Source organism: Mus musculus, chromosome 12 (assembly GCF_000001635.26).
Source record: "Mus musculus strain C57BL/6J chromosome 12, GRCm38.p6 C57BL/6J".
Taxonomy (NCBI): Eukaryota; Metazoa; Chordata; class Mammalia; order Rodentia; family Muridae; genus Mus; species Mus musculus.
In genome coordinates this window covers 34,426,438-34,440,835 of record NC_000078.6, presented here as the reverse complement: position 1 = coordinate 34,440,835, position 14,398 = coordinate 34,426,438, and the positions used below count along the sequence as shown (strand labels likewise).

General features: G+C 37.1%; 1 protein-coding gene across 32 annotated transcripts in view; it reads left to right on the top strand.

The window, feature by feature from the left end:
• The window catches only part of Hdac9 (histone deacetylase 9), an 869,516-nt gene that overhangs the window by 476,260 nt on the left and 378,858 nt on the right, over positions 1–14,398 (top strand). For 14 of the 32 annotated variants that reach the window (XM_030246984.1, XM_006515264.4, XM_006515266.1 and 11 more), the window contains 4 exons: positions 3,458–3,699; positions 7,605–7,755; positions 8,847–8,973; positions 11,217–11,338. In XM_030246984.1, coding sequence (XP_030102844.1) covers positions 3,458–3,699; positions 7,605–7,755; positions 8,847–8,973; positions 11,217–11,338 — 642 coding nt within the window. The remainder of the gene's footprint in view (positions 1–3,457; positions 3,700–7,604; positions 7,756–8,846; positions 8,974–11,216; positions 11,339–14,398) is intronic. The other 18 variants (XM_030246985.1, XM_017315248.1, XM_011243912.1 and 15 more) reach the window with 5 other exon arrangements.

Here is a 14,398-nt window from a genome sequence, read left to right as displayed (position 1 = left end):
GGTTTGCAATGAGGGTTTCAGACCACTGTAGGATTTTATTCCTTATCTTTTTTCTACTTCTTTTGTTTGCAAAAAGATTAAGGAATTCATGTTCATAGTTTATGAACAATAAGGCAAAACTAAAGGTCTTTGATATACAGACAGACACACACACACAAACACACATATGTTAAAGATGTTAAAGAATAAAATGAAGTATATTAGTAACAGCAATGCTTTAAGCTTGATTCATGGAAGGCCTTTAAGTTAATGCTAAAACTCTCTCTTGTCTGTGTTGACTAGAAATTCTGCATTGTCCCTTTCCAGCTAAGAGATCTACTTAGACCATCTTCATATGCTTTCGAACGTCATGATCCCTTGTTTGAACAAGGATAATGTCATAAGAGGTTGCTGTCTGCCAAACAATAGTTTATTAATTAATCATTTTTCCATCTTATTTGAATTGTTACAGAGAGTTGATACTACAAACTTCTTCTCTACACATTGAAGAATAACCAGTGTTAGCAAAGCAAGATGGACACCGGTCTGCATGCTCACACATTTGTGCTCACACATTTGTGCAGTGCAGCTCGTTTGACACATAAGCATTTACATGTGAGATCTAGGTATCAATAAACAGAATAACTGGGAGCTTTTCTTTAAGCACTGAAGATAACTCATAAGTCTGCACAGAACACAAACTTGTAATTCCCAAGCTGGGTTATTCAAACCTAAGTACCATAGACCATGTAGAAGCAAATGAGTATTTTTGGCAATTTGAAAAAGTATAGAAAGCAGAAGAAAAGAAGAATCATTCATCGTCTCATCTAAAACACAACCATGATGGGCTCTCTGTGGCTTCTTTTCATCAGAACTTAGGGACTAATCCAATTTTAAAATCTCTTCCCCCCGCCCCGTGTGTGTGTGTGTGTGTGTGTGTGTGTGTGTGTGTGTGTGTGTGTGTGTTGTGTACATGCTTAGTTGGCTGATTTTTTTTGTCTTTATTTTTCAAAGTCCTGAGATTCAACGTTTAGAATGATAGCTAATATTATGGGGCTTAATAAAGATTTATACAGTTTGGTTGTCAGAGTATAAATGCCAATTTATTATCACCTTTTAAGCATTTTAATATTATTATAAACAGTTTTTAGGGATTTCATACATTGTGAGCATGTGTGCACGGATGGGGTCCATTGTCATATGTCAGTATTGCTTGTGTACATGCATGCATATACATGGGAAGGTCAATGGACAACCTTGAGTATCATTCTCTAGGCACCTCATTGTCTGTCCCTGACCTGGATATCACCAACTAAGCTGTGCTGGCTGGTCAGTGAGTCTCAGGAATTAACGCTGTTCACCTCTCCAGTACTAGGATAACAGGCATGCAATGCCATCATCGATTGTTTTGCCATGCTTATAAAGCAAAAATTGATCAACTGACCTCTCCCCAGCCACTGACCACATTTTACAAACCCAATGAGTATGACATACTTTATGTTGGTGTTCCTTCTACTCGATGACTATGATAATAAAAAAAAACATCTCCAGAAAATAATATGGCTTTGAAGGTTTTTCCCCATTAGGATTGTTTCTGTATGATTTACTTGTAGAAGTAGCAAACCTAAATCGAATGGCAGAAGAGTTAATATCTCCTGGTTCATGTTGCAGATTTACTTTTTTGGCAGTTTTAAATCAAATGAAAGAACCACTTGCAATAAATAATTCTGTCATTTTCTTACCCTATAAAATTACAGGCATTTTGCATGTAAACATATATACTTGCACATATATGCGTGCACATATATATGGTTGTTAGTGCTACATGATGTTTCATTTTCTTAATGGTTTGTATTATTTACTAATAAGGGTGATTCTTAGTTGTTGAATTGCTCTTTTAATTTTATAATACTTTATAAAAATCACTACCATTTTATTACCATAGTTGCTTATATACTTTGGATTTGTTAGCCAATCAGTATTGATGAAATATTTCAATGTACACAAAATTTCCATTTTTATATCATGGAAAAGACAAAACCATTACTGAGCAGCATGTTGTACACACTCTGAGTAACTGCCCTTATTGAGCCTCTGGTTATTGTTGTTCCTAACACCATCTCCACATTAGCAGTGATGGGCTAAGACAGAGTAGAGATAGCAGTATCAGGCTTGTGCAAATAGGAGAGTGGGAGCAAGCATTGGGTTGGCTTTAGAATAGAGGGTGAACCTAGCAGCCTGTGTGTGTCATGCTTGACTTACTGAACGATTTTTCTGAGCTCCTTGCTCAGAAGGTTAAAATATTTTAAATGTTTTTGCAATTAAAATTTCTGGTTATTTCTGTCTATGCTGGGTCTAAGATCTGAGTAATTGTACACCAATTTTAAAGAGCTATAACCTCAGCTTCCCAAAGACCTGTTGTCTTTAACTTGCCCTGTTGGACTTAATTATAAAACCTCTCTGGTTCCTCTGTGTAGATTAATTCCACAGAAGGCTTAACCACCAGTTTGGCATGGGTACTGACCAATCAAGTAGACAGTAGCCATAAACAAGCAACTTCTGAAGATCCACCCTGCCTGCAGCTTTGCTGCTTAAGTCTTTCTTTGAGTGAGGGGCATGTTTATCTATTCACACTATGTTAGACACTTCATATATGTATACATGAACATATATATATATATATATATATATAATTTAACTCAATTTTTATCTATTTAGATATTGTCTTCCACAGTTATCCAGTTATCCTTGGGTCATTTTTTTCCTTTGGGAATTTGACTAATTATTTACTTGAAGTTCCTTCATACTTCTTTCTCTCTTGTTTATTTTAAGAATGAGGTTTCCACAATTTAAATGATTGCTATTTAAACATCACCACTTAGGTACTGGGCTACTCTCACTTCTCCATGTGGGGATTTGGCCCATTGCTCTGGTTAGTCACCATCACCTGAACCTGGATGTAGTTTCTCCCATGTCCTTCCCAGGTGTAATGGTGAGGCAGATATATTGCATGACACGCTTAAGTTAAGGTAGAATTTATCTTCTGTCTCTGAGTATAAAACTTTTTATAAGTCCATGAATTCTTGTGACAGAGTTTCTTTTTTTGTATGACATCTTTCCTTATCTTGGTTTTCTTGATCTTCCTTGGCTTACATTAGTTAAATGGTCCAGTCTAATATATTTTATGAATAATTCTTGGTACCATTAGTTGAATCCATCTGTAGAAGATTCAGAGCAGAAAACATATTACTGAGTAAAAATTAACCTATGTACCCTTTGCCAAAGCTGATGGGCAGAACACAATTCACCTTCAATATGAAGCAGAGATTATACCCATTTCTTTATACATGTGCTTACATGCGCTATTCAGGGTATAGTGTTTTTTTTTGTTGTTGTTGTTCTTGGTATGTTTACAAATCAACGTGCTAATTTCCAAACCTCTCTACCCCGTTCTCTGTCTTCCTTTCTGTGTCTCCAGTGGACGTGAAATCAGAGGTTCCTATGGGCCTGGAGCCCATCTCACCTTTAGACCTGAGGACAGATCTCAGGATGATGATGCCTGTGGTGGATCCTGTCGTCCGCGAGAAGCAACTGCAGCAAGAGTTACTTCTTATTCAGCAGCAGCAGCAGATCCAGAAGCAGCTCCTCATAGCAGAGTTTCAGAAGCAGCACGAGAATTTGACAAGGCAGCATCAAGCACAACTCCAGGAGCACATCAAGGTAGCAAATGTGTCTTTGTCTCTGACTTCTCAATCAGGGCATCTGCACCATGATGTGGGCATAAGACCGACCCATGGGAGCACTGATGGGGAATTTTCCTGTGATTAAGACACGGATATGTGACTTGAAGGAAAGTGTGGTTGTACTAGTTGGAGACTTGGGTAAGTACCTGGTAAATCCTTGCTTTGGTAGTGGGAGAGCTCTGCTGATTTTGCCCTTTCCCTCACAGACTCACTGGTAGCAACAAGAACTTTCCATTCTCATGGGTACTCTCTGCTGTGTGCTCCTGTGCCTGTATAGTTACCACCAAGAACCACAAGACTGGGCAGGTCCATACTATTTTACTAAAGAATCTGTGCGTACTATTTACCAGGAAGGATAAATTCATCTTGTGAAGAGAGACGGCCCTCTTCTGCTGTGTTTTTGGTTTCAATATAGGGCAATGTAGTTCTTCCTTAGAAAATATCCCATAGGGCTTATACTCAAAATACAAATACAATGAAAAGATGAAGGGAATTTTATATGCAAAAAGTGACATAAATATTTCAGTGGTTTTATAGACTGTTATTTCAGAGGAAATATAGCATTAGCTGAGGAACTTTTACTGACATCTGGTGATTGTATATATGCCAAATTGTTCTTTTTCTTCTTCAGAATATTCAATGGGAAAATATTACCATAGATTGATCTGTTGTTTTTTTTTTTTTTAAATAATTGGCAAAGACGTTTAGTAACAGACAACTTGGAGGGGGTGGTGGCACATGGATCTTATCTCAAAACTTGAGAAGCAAAGTGGGGAAGATCTAAAACGTGAGCTGCTAAGTGGCCCAGTGTTTTCAAAATTTTAAAAACGCATGGGGAGGTTTTAGTTCAACAAAGTAGACATTTAATTTGAATTTATTTTATTAAAAGCACAAAATGTTTACAATCAATTTTATTTTATTGTCAACTCCTTCAAAGATGACTTAGAGGTGATAATCAATTGAATTGTGGTCTTTGTCATATTTTACTATAATGTATTCTAGGTACTTAATCTCTTGTATATCAAGCACAAATGCATGAATGTGGTATTAATATAGATAACTAACTTACAGCACTAAATTACAATGTCTAAGAAGATGAAAGTACTATTTTCTTCCTCATTTCCCTTGTTCTGCAAGATATATTATTTGCATAAAAGGCTCCTAGATGCCTAATGTAAAACATATTCTCTTTCCTTTACTAGTGAACTTTCCTTTACTAGTAACTTTTATATTATTGCTCTATTACACAGCTTAAAAACAAGATTGAAGGGTTCTGTATGTGTGTTTCCAATGAAGTCATTGTCTCATAATTATATTTATATGAGTATCATTCACTTAGTTTGTACATTTATTTTTGAATAAATGCCAAAGTGTTATTTCAGTTTGACCCTTGAAACGGTAATAGAGGCATTGATGTCTAGATCTCTTTCTTCAGCCCTCTTAGGCATGTTAACAGAGCAATGAGGCATGAGTCGGGTTTACATTCTTCACTTTGCTTCGAGAACTGAATGGCTACATGGCTCATTTTCTTGTGTGTGCAAGTCCTCTGCCACATGTATTGAGACCTGCTGATAAGCAAGTTGCATTGCTCAGCTTTAGATTTCTCCTTTTCATTAATGTCTGGTGCCTTTCTTACTGCTAGAGTCAATTGTGAGTAATTTATTATTTGACTTCACCCAGAACCTAAGAGTAGGAAATGGCTTTTATGGCACAAACAAAATGATATGACAGGTTGATTGACATCTGGAGAGACGTTGGAAAAGAGGCACTTCAAGAGAATAAGGATTATAAGATGGTGAAAGGAGTTTTATAAAGACACTATTCCTAAGTAGTACATTATTTTGTAAGGAGTTGGAGTCATGTTTCCATGTTCCTTTTAAGATTGGGAAGTTCTATACTTCCTTAGCCTTTCTGTGTGGCTCTGTCACTGTCATATGGGTAGGTCTAAGGGTCAATGCTTTTAACTTTCATTTGGATTTGCTTGCACGAGGAAGGCTATATACCATGCTTTAACAGCATTGCTTTGAACTCTGACACTCGTTCTCATCAGCACTTGCTTCCTTCCATCCTGGTATATTGGTTCTCCCCTAGTCAACTAGGCAGAGGGAAACAGTGTGACTTTGCAAAGCCACATAGAAGGTAACTAGAATGTAGACACTCAAAACTGTGTTGTCTTCCCCTGTCAGCTGGCAAAGCTCCGCAGTCCCCATGCTACACAAAGGCTAAAATGTCTGGAAATAAACGTAATGTTTTATTCATTTTAATTTTTAGATAGGCCTCATTTTATCTTGGCTAAACGTTGTGGCTAAGGTCATGAGTATGTGTGATTTTCCATTCCTAGAAGGAATTAGAGTTCAATTGCAGTGAAGCTTTGGATAAAGCATTAAATCAATTTGAACCATCAGTATTGCTATAGACTTGACATTAAAAAAGAATTTAAACATAACTATGAATTCCTAAGTAACAGTGGGTATTTGAGAATATTAAATGCGTGTAAATAAAAACAAAACACCACGATTTTCAGATGTAACATGAAGAATAAACAGAAGAACTCCCCATTATGTACGTGAGTTTGGGTCAGGCTCTTGCAGTTGGCATAAAAAGTTACCTTCTTGGGGCTCCAAAGAAACAACAAGAAGGTCCTGACAACACTCTACACAGCCTTTCATTTTTGTTCTGTTTTGTTCTATTATTTGCTATAAAATAGAGGTTTTTAGTTGTCTCATATTCAAAGGATAAATTATACTTTAGTTAGTATTAAGTTATAAATAGTAATAATTGAAATTGTATCATTCAAAACTAAAAAAAATGTATTAATTATGAACCTGATCCAAGGGAAATTATTGTTTGTCTTACTTTAATGAACAGAAGTTCTTTGTAGCCTTAGTATCTTGTCAAAGCTCAGACCAGCAGTGCCAGAGGCTAAGTAGGGCTCCAGTCTTCTGTTGTTCACTGGGTACATTTGCTTTTCTTGAGATACATGCATACATACAGGTAGGTAGGTAGATGATAGATAGATAGATAGATAGATAGATAGATAGATAGATAGATAGATAGATAGATAGATAGATAGATTATATATATTCTGATATAGATTATATATATTCTAGGTCTGTAGGGAAGGTGATATCTTTAAAAGGTCATAACAAATAACCTCATATTTTTGTTATAAATGGTTTGAAGTAAATTCAGAGAATTCAGAAAACCAAATACCAGTCCATGGAAGAACAGTTTGTGGAAGTGATTTCATTTGCAACTGTGTTTCTACTCCTGAAGTTTTCCTGTGTTAGATGACCGTTCTGAAGCCTCTGTATTTTCTAGAGTCATATATGGTTATGTAGATTACCTTACTCTAATAAGAACTGTCTCTATGAGGTGGTAAAGGTCTTAGTGCTTGTTCTAGTTCAGGTAGACTTTCCCCAAATTACCTCGCACCTTACCATTTCTGTTCACTTGAGCTTTATGCTATAGCTCAGGGTAAGAACTGATTACTTCAGTAGTCTATTTATAGTGTGACAGACTTTGTGTAATAGACACGTGGGCCGTCTCTGTCTTGGTATGTTCCTGCATTTTGTAAGTACACAGGGAAGGAAACTAAAGGTTCAAGCCAACAGCATTCAGATGACTGTGGGGACTTGGTAATGTTTGTTGATAGGGAGACACAAGGAATGGAATCATCTAAAAACCTTGCTTGGTTTAGATATAAAAACCATCATGACTTTAGTTTCCTGTCTTCATATTTCAATCATTAAAAGGTGGTTGAAGCACAAACTAAATACTTTCAAGTTCCAAAAGCTGATTAACATTGCAATTTGGGGCAGTGAGTGATGACTTTGAACCTTAAAGAAATTGCACACTCTCATGTCTTTCTCTTCTCGCAAGTTACAACAGGAACTTCTAGCCATAAAACAACAGCAAGAACTCCTAGAAAAGGAGCAGAAACTGGAGCAGCAGAGGCAAGAACAGGAAGTAGAGAGGCATCGCAGAGAGCAGCAGCTTCCTCCTCTCAGAGGCAAAGATAGAGGACGAGAAAGTAAGAGGCACCAGGGTAACAGACACACTGTCTTCTGCATCTTTAGCTGACCGTCGCAAGGAACCTGATAAATAATGAAAAATAAACTTGCCAAAAATGTCCTTGTCTAATGGAAAGAATAACGTATAGACTAAAGTGCCTGTTCACATTAGCTCTGCAGAGTTTAATGAGAAATAAACACAGCATTGGCAGAGACACAGACTGGTTCATTGGGCTTTGAAAGTAAAATCGTGCTGAAGCGACCGAGTGTAAGACTGCCTGTTTACTAGTAATAAAGTAATATCTATGTGTTTTCAGTTCTTCCTTCTTTCTGCCTAGGCAGACACTGTTCTGAGCATCAGGGTGTGCCTCAGTTCTGTATTGGTGTACTTAGACTCTGGAAAGACTCAAGGCAGAGCACTTGCAAACTATCGATCCACAAGAGGGAGACAGATCCAAATGATTGCCCTCTCTCCAGGCAGTTCAGGCTCAGGCATTGCAAAGTTTAAAGTGTGGTGATTTGAACTGAAATTACCAACGAAATTTATTTGTTTAGTACTCAAATGAATTCTAAGACAATGTTGAATTTATAGACAAGAAACTTAGGAGATCATTTTAATGTATTGTAGCTATCTGCAACATTCCCCAAGATCCCTAATTTTAGAAAGATAAAATAATATTAAAAACTAGTGTTTTGTTCCTATTCATGCATCCACTTTTGTAAGTGTTGGGGATTGAACATAGAGCCCCAGAAAGAGCAAAATAAAAAAATTGGCAAGCCGTGTGCCATTAAGACAGCCCCGACTGTCAGCAGTCTTCTCTTTAGATTTAAAGACAGATTGATGATAGTTAGCTGAATTCCCTTCCTATAAAAACGATCAAAGAAATCATTGAAGGTATTTTTGAGGGAAAAAAAAAGTAACATAAGGAACAGTTAAAAGATAGACTTCTTCCACTGTCTAAAGCCTGTGTAGATTTTTTTTTCTTTTAATAGGAAAGCACCATATGCTGTGGCCAGTGATATTTCTTCATAACCTTTGTTGAGCATTCTTGAGTGGCGAGAGGAAGTAACTCACAGTCAGTGTCTGTGTCCCTGTGTGTGTGTGTTGCAGGGGCAGTGGCAAGCACAGAGGTTAAGCAGAAGCTTCAAGAATTCCTGTTGAGTAAATCAGCAACAAAAGACACTCCAACCAATGGAAAGAATCATTCCGTGGGCCGCCATCCCAAGCTCTGGTACACGTATGTTCTGTGTTTGGCTGTTCTTATCCTGGGGGGTTGAGAGCACACAAGTTCTTTCTCTCTGTCTGAACTGGGCAAAAATTCTGGGCCTGCCACTTCTCAGTTGTGTAGCCACAAGTTTCTGGAAATCTCTAAATATCAGCTTTCTTCTCCACAAAAAGGAGTACAACAGTGCCTACCTCTAGAGTTGCTAATAAGGTCTTAAGGAAAACAAACAAACAAACAAACAAACAAAAAACATTACAAAGTAAATAGGAGCAAGCAGTGCTCAGTAATGGTTAGCATTTACCACTGTGAGGGCAGAGAAGATCCTCTTCTTTGTTGAATGAACAAGTGGAATCCGGGAGGACCCAGAGATGGTTTTGAATCCTCATCTAGTACATCTGATATCAGTGCAGAATTTATAAATGTTTAGCAGATTATGGCTTTATTTCATTTCATTTGGCTTAATATAAAATGGAAACTAGAGCTATTTTGAGAAATTCAGACTGTTTTTTTTTTCTATTGTTTTTAAAGAAGAAGAGAAGGGGATGAAGGTAAGGGAGGAAGAACTATAAACAAGCCTAAGCCTTCGCTAACTCCTCCAGGCCCTCCCTGCTGTAGCTCACTTCTTTCCACCAGTGAAATAAGAGTCTGACTGCTGAGATACAGACAGACAACAAGATACATGGTGTTCTTGGAGCTTTTATGGGACCTCGTTTCCCCAACTTCATCAGAGATATTATATAAAATGCCATTCTTTCCTCTGTGAGATAGGAATAATGTGTTTTTCCTCTCAGAATCAGATCAAAGACTAGATATACAAATAATGTTTGATAATAGGCTACTGGATAATGGATTCAGTTCTCACATAAACGTGTTTGTTGAATGGCCTTAAAATTCTGTGTGAATATATATTTCAGTCCCTTGTATCAAGGACAGAAAGTCAATACTAATTATTTTATGGAATTTGTAAGCATGCCAAGTTTCAAAGAACAGTTGCTCCACTTCTGAGTCTGTTGTGTAGGTGACTACTCTCTTGTTCATTTAAAACTGAGGTAACAAGCAGACTTCAAAATATTCCAGACATCTAAACAATTGTGTCCTTTGTATCAGTTGGCCTGAGAAACCAGTCAGTATCACAAATTATCTGAAATATATAAGATTGTGTTACCTAAAACTGTCTACGTGATACCTGACTGATTCATAATGCTTTCAGAGTTAGCAGATTTAAAGAAAAGTCTCTAGTGAGAAACAACTATTAGGAAATAATTCATCTGTGGGGAATTCTTCAGCAGTTCCCTTGAGTATATTAGACATGGTTCCTCATGTCAGTAGTGATCATGGAATATAATTCCAGCTAACCATAAATCATTAATTTTAGCAATTGACTATGCGGCTCTGGGCAATTTTTTTGAATTCTCAACGGAGCGGTCTCCCTCTGCATACAAAGGGGATAGGGACACATTTCGATGCTTTACCAGTTACCAGTATGTGAAATGATCTTCAATAAGTTCATTGTTGAGAGTATTTCTCAAATAAAATCTGTGGTGGATCAGTCAGTGTGGCAGTGGCCCTGTGGCCTGGGAACTTTCTCCATTATATATAACAAGTGTGGTGTTTGTACACACTGGATCCTGTGAGTTCAGTCCTCTGAAGCCTTCTCCGATAGCACAATTGCTTCTTTTCAATGAATTCCTCCAAGGAAGAGCACAGACTTTTTAGGAGTTGGTTTTATATGGAAGGAGAATTTGCTTTCCTTCCCACACATCTGGAGTGCCCATGGGAGTCAGGACTCTGAGACTTCCGGAGCTGTTGTCTTTTTAGTGCAAAGATCATCCTCGTGGACTTGGCTATTGCTATGTGGAGTACCGAGGTCTTTGGATGTCCTCACTTTTGCTGTGGCTGTTCTATAGTGCTGATTCCAAAAGATCCAAACAGTAGCTTTTTGTTGTTGTTGGTAAGGTATTTGAGATCACATACATAGTAATTTCAAATTATAGAAATCTCAATCCTTACTTCTAACTCGATGAAGTTTTCCACATGACTGAGTGACCGAATGTAAGGTGCACAGTACTAGGCCTCCTGCACCGCTCCATATTTTGCTACAGTGAACTTGCATGCATGAGGCTGTGGTTTGGATGCGCAACAAGGGAAGGACATAAATGCAGCCGAGGCACTGGACAGCATGGGAAACTGAGTATTTGTGACTCACATGTGCTAACTAACGTAGCACCGATGTGAACCTTCTGTGTTTTCTGCAGGGCTGCCCACCACACATCACTGGATCAAAGCTCTCCACCCCTCAGTGGAACGTCTCCATCCTACAAGTACACATTACCAGGAGCTCAAGATAGCAAGGATGATTTCCCCTTGAGAAAAACTGGTAAGTTGACACAAGGACCCCATTTCCTTTCTCCTGGCATCCTTCACCTTCGTTATCCTCAGCTCTAGATTAAAATTAAAGACCTCGAAGGGTAGGTAGATGCCCATACTCAATGTCACATTGAAACAAACACACCATGAGCACATGCAGACACAATTCCTAGATATACAGAGGCACACAGATGTGTAATTCTCCTTTCTTTATTTCTGCATGAGTCCATTCACTATATAATCAAGAATTATTGTCATATTGAAAAGTTCACCATATCTGGATTAGCAATAAAGGTTACAACAAAAGACAAAATAAAATGAGCCTGTCATTCCTCAGAAAATATAACTCTTGTTCATTTTAAAGGCTTGTAATATCCTCTTTTACTTGTCCCCCTTTTTTTTAACACGCTTAAAGATAAATAAAGTAAGCTTCATTTTGCCCAAAAATATTTTTTAATTTTAACATTGCAATTATTGATGTAGTGAACATCAGTTTAGCTGATGCTTACTTCTGAGTAATGTGTTTAATTAATGTTCTCTGGATGGCAGCCCTCAGTGCAGATATGCCCCTCATAATCTCACTATGAAGATACACAATTTACAGTGTTTTATTTACAGTTTAATGGACAGTATTATTGCTCTACTGTGTGTGTATATGTTTTCCCATCTTCTGTTCCTTTTGAATGTCACTGACATGTGATTTTTTAATGAGTGTATGCTCCCCAGCTATAAAATATAAAAATAATATAATATGTAACATTATATTATAATGTTATAATATATTATATAATAATATGATATAATAGCTATCAATATTTAGGAAATATAGCTTTTGAACGATTTAAAATATTTTACGTCCACAACTTCCCAATAGATTTTCATAGATAGTTTAATATATTTTATTTTACTATAGAAAAAATATCTCTGTAATTTATGTGTAAATTCTACAGAGTGGTGATTTCAAATAATTATATTCATTTTTACAAGCAATTTGGAGTAATTTAAATGGGTGTAGACTGTACAAACACATACTGTAGCTAATTTCTGTCAGATAATTTACCTGTGGCATAATGAAGATTTAAAAATAAAATCAAGCCTGGAAAAGAATTTATTATCCTTCATTCAGTTTATATGGGCCCAAATATAGGGAAAGGGTGCTTAAGCCTCAGTAGGCAATTGGTGCCTTTCTATTTTTATAGCCCAGAGATTTTGGCGTTTCTAGGAAGTAAGGTGAAGTAGAACACCTAAGCAAGAGTCAACGCCAAGGGCAGAATGCCCGAGCTTCATGTATTGCATCTGAGGTTGACATTGCTACCAACAGATCATATCTTTCCTATAACTAAATTGTCAGGGACAAAAGGAGGGAAAAAGAGTGAAGCTTTATGTATTTCAGAACCTTGGAGTATATTTTATGAAAATTGGGCAAAGGGGTATGGTAATTACAGACTTAATACTTAGTGGCATATGTAGGCACTATTGACCAGAATTTTATGACATTGCAGTAGTCAGGGAAGGAACTGTCATGAGAAGGAAAGAAAACAGGGTGAGTCTCCTTATGGCAGAAAGTTCCTAATGAGTTACACATTTAGAAGACCCCCATTCTCTGAGCACATGGTTGTGGCTGTCACTGTTCTCTTACCAGGGAGACTGGGCTCTGGCATAGAACTGATGGTGCCCTTGAGAGAAGTGGCATCTCTGGCCCCCAACAATTCAGAAAAAAAATCCTTTTCTTCCCCCCAAAACGAATGAGTACTAAATAATTGGTACTATAGATGCCTCTATTTCTATGAGAACAGTTTTTTTTTTCTTCTATGAAGAATGAACCACAAACTGTTAATTTATTCTCACTAAAATTCTCAATCCACAACAAAATTTTGTTCTGGGTACATGCTAGGTACCTTGATCTGAATCTGGGTAAATACTCAAGAAGTCCCCTCTGCCTCTTTATGTGTTGTATAATGTATATTAAAAGCCATGGCCTATCTAATGGTGTACTTTCTGTAGCTGCCCAGCATTTGGAATGTCTTCATTTTCTCCTGAAAATATGATCTTTATAAAGTATCAGGTTGCTTTTATGTAAAACCAGACATTTTCAAACATTCTATCAATTAAGTTCTTGAACGGCTGATAATGCTTTGAAATTGTATAGGATTTCAGAGTATTCCTTGTTTGATTTCCATTGTCTGATTAAGAAAAGTGTGATGTAATTAGCTACAGGTGTTTTCTCCACACAAAAATATTCAGATATGCTCATCAGTAATTACCAACAGCCAGAAGTCTTCAAATTCTTCAGACATATACCCATTTGGTATGTTGCCAAATGAGCTGTGAGAAAACAAGGCTTATCTTTGAACTCTAAAGAAGATGGCAGTAAGTTTGCAGTAATAATCCACTTAATGACCAGTACTTCAGCAATTATAATCCACTGACTAAAAAGTCAATTTGAAAGTAGTAAACAATAAAGTTTTGCCATGATAAAATGTTCATGGTAATTGAGGAATGTATTTAAGGCTTCTTAGGCTGTTTTTGTTTGTGTGTTTGTTTGTTTTATGCAAAGTTATATCACATTGAACTGAACCTAGAATATTGGAGTGCATATTGCAGAAGTAGCAGGACTGCTAAGATAGAGTCAGTCCTTGTCATTAAGGCCACAGTATCTCCTTCTGCTGTCCACTTGGATGTCACTCAGACCTAAAGGAACCTGGGAAATTAACCAGCTCTGTCCTTTGAACTACATACAGTGCTACAAAGTTTTCATTTCTTCCATGCTGACCATTTATTGAGTTCCTTGTATGCATTATTAAGGTTTAGAGAATAAAACTAGAAGTAGGCTGAGAAAGATCTTAATGGTTTTAAATAGATTAAGGTAGCCCCAGGGATAGCCCTTAAACAGTGAGTATCTCTGAGCTTTCAGGACACTCCTGTCTTCAGACAGGGACAACCAAGGAACAGCCAGCTATAAAAGTCTTATATTGTTGAACAAGTCTGATCTTTCTCATGCAAAATAGATCATTGATTCTCTGCTTTTGGGCCCTCTAATATGTTTAGATAATAAAGGCCCATTTATTTT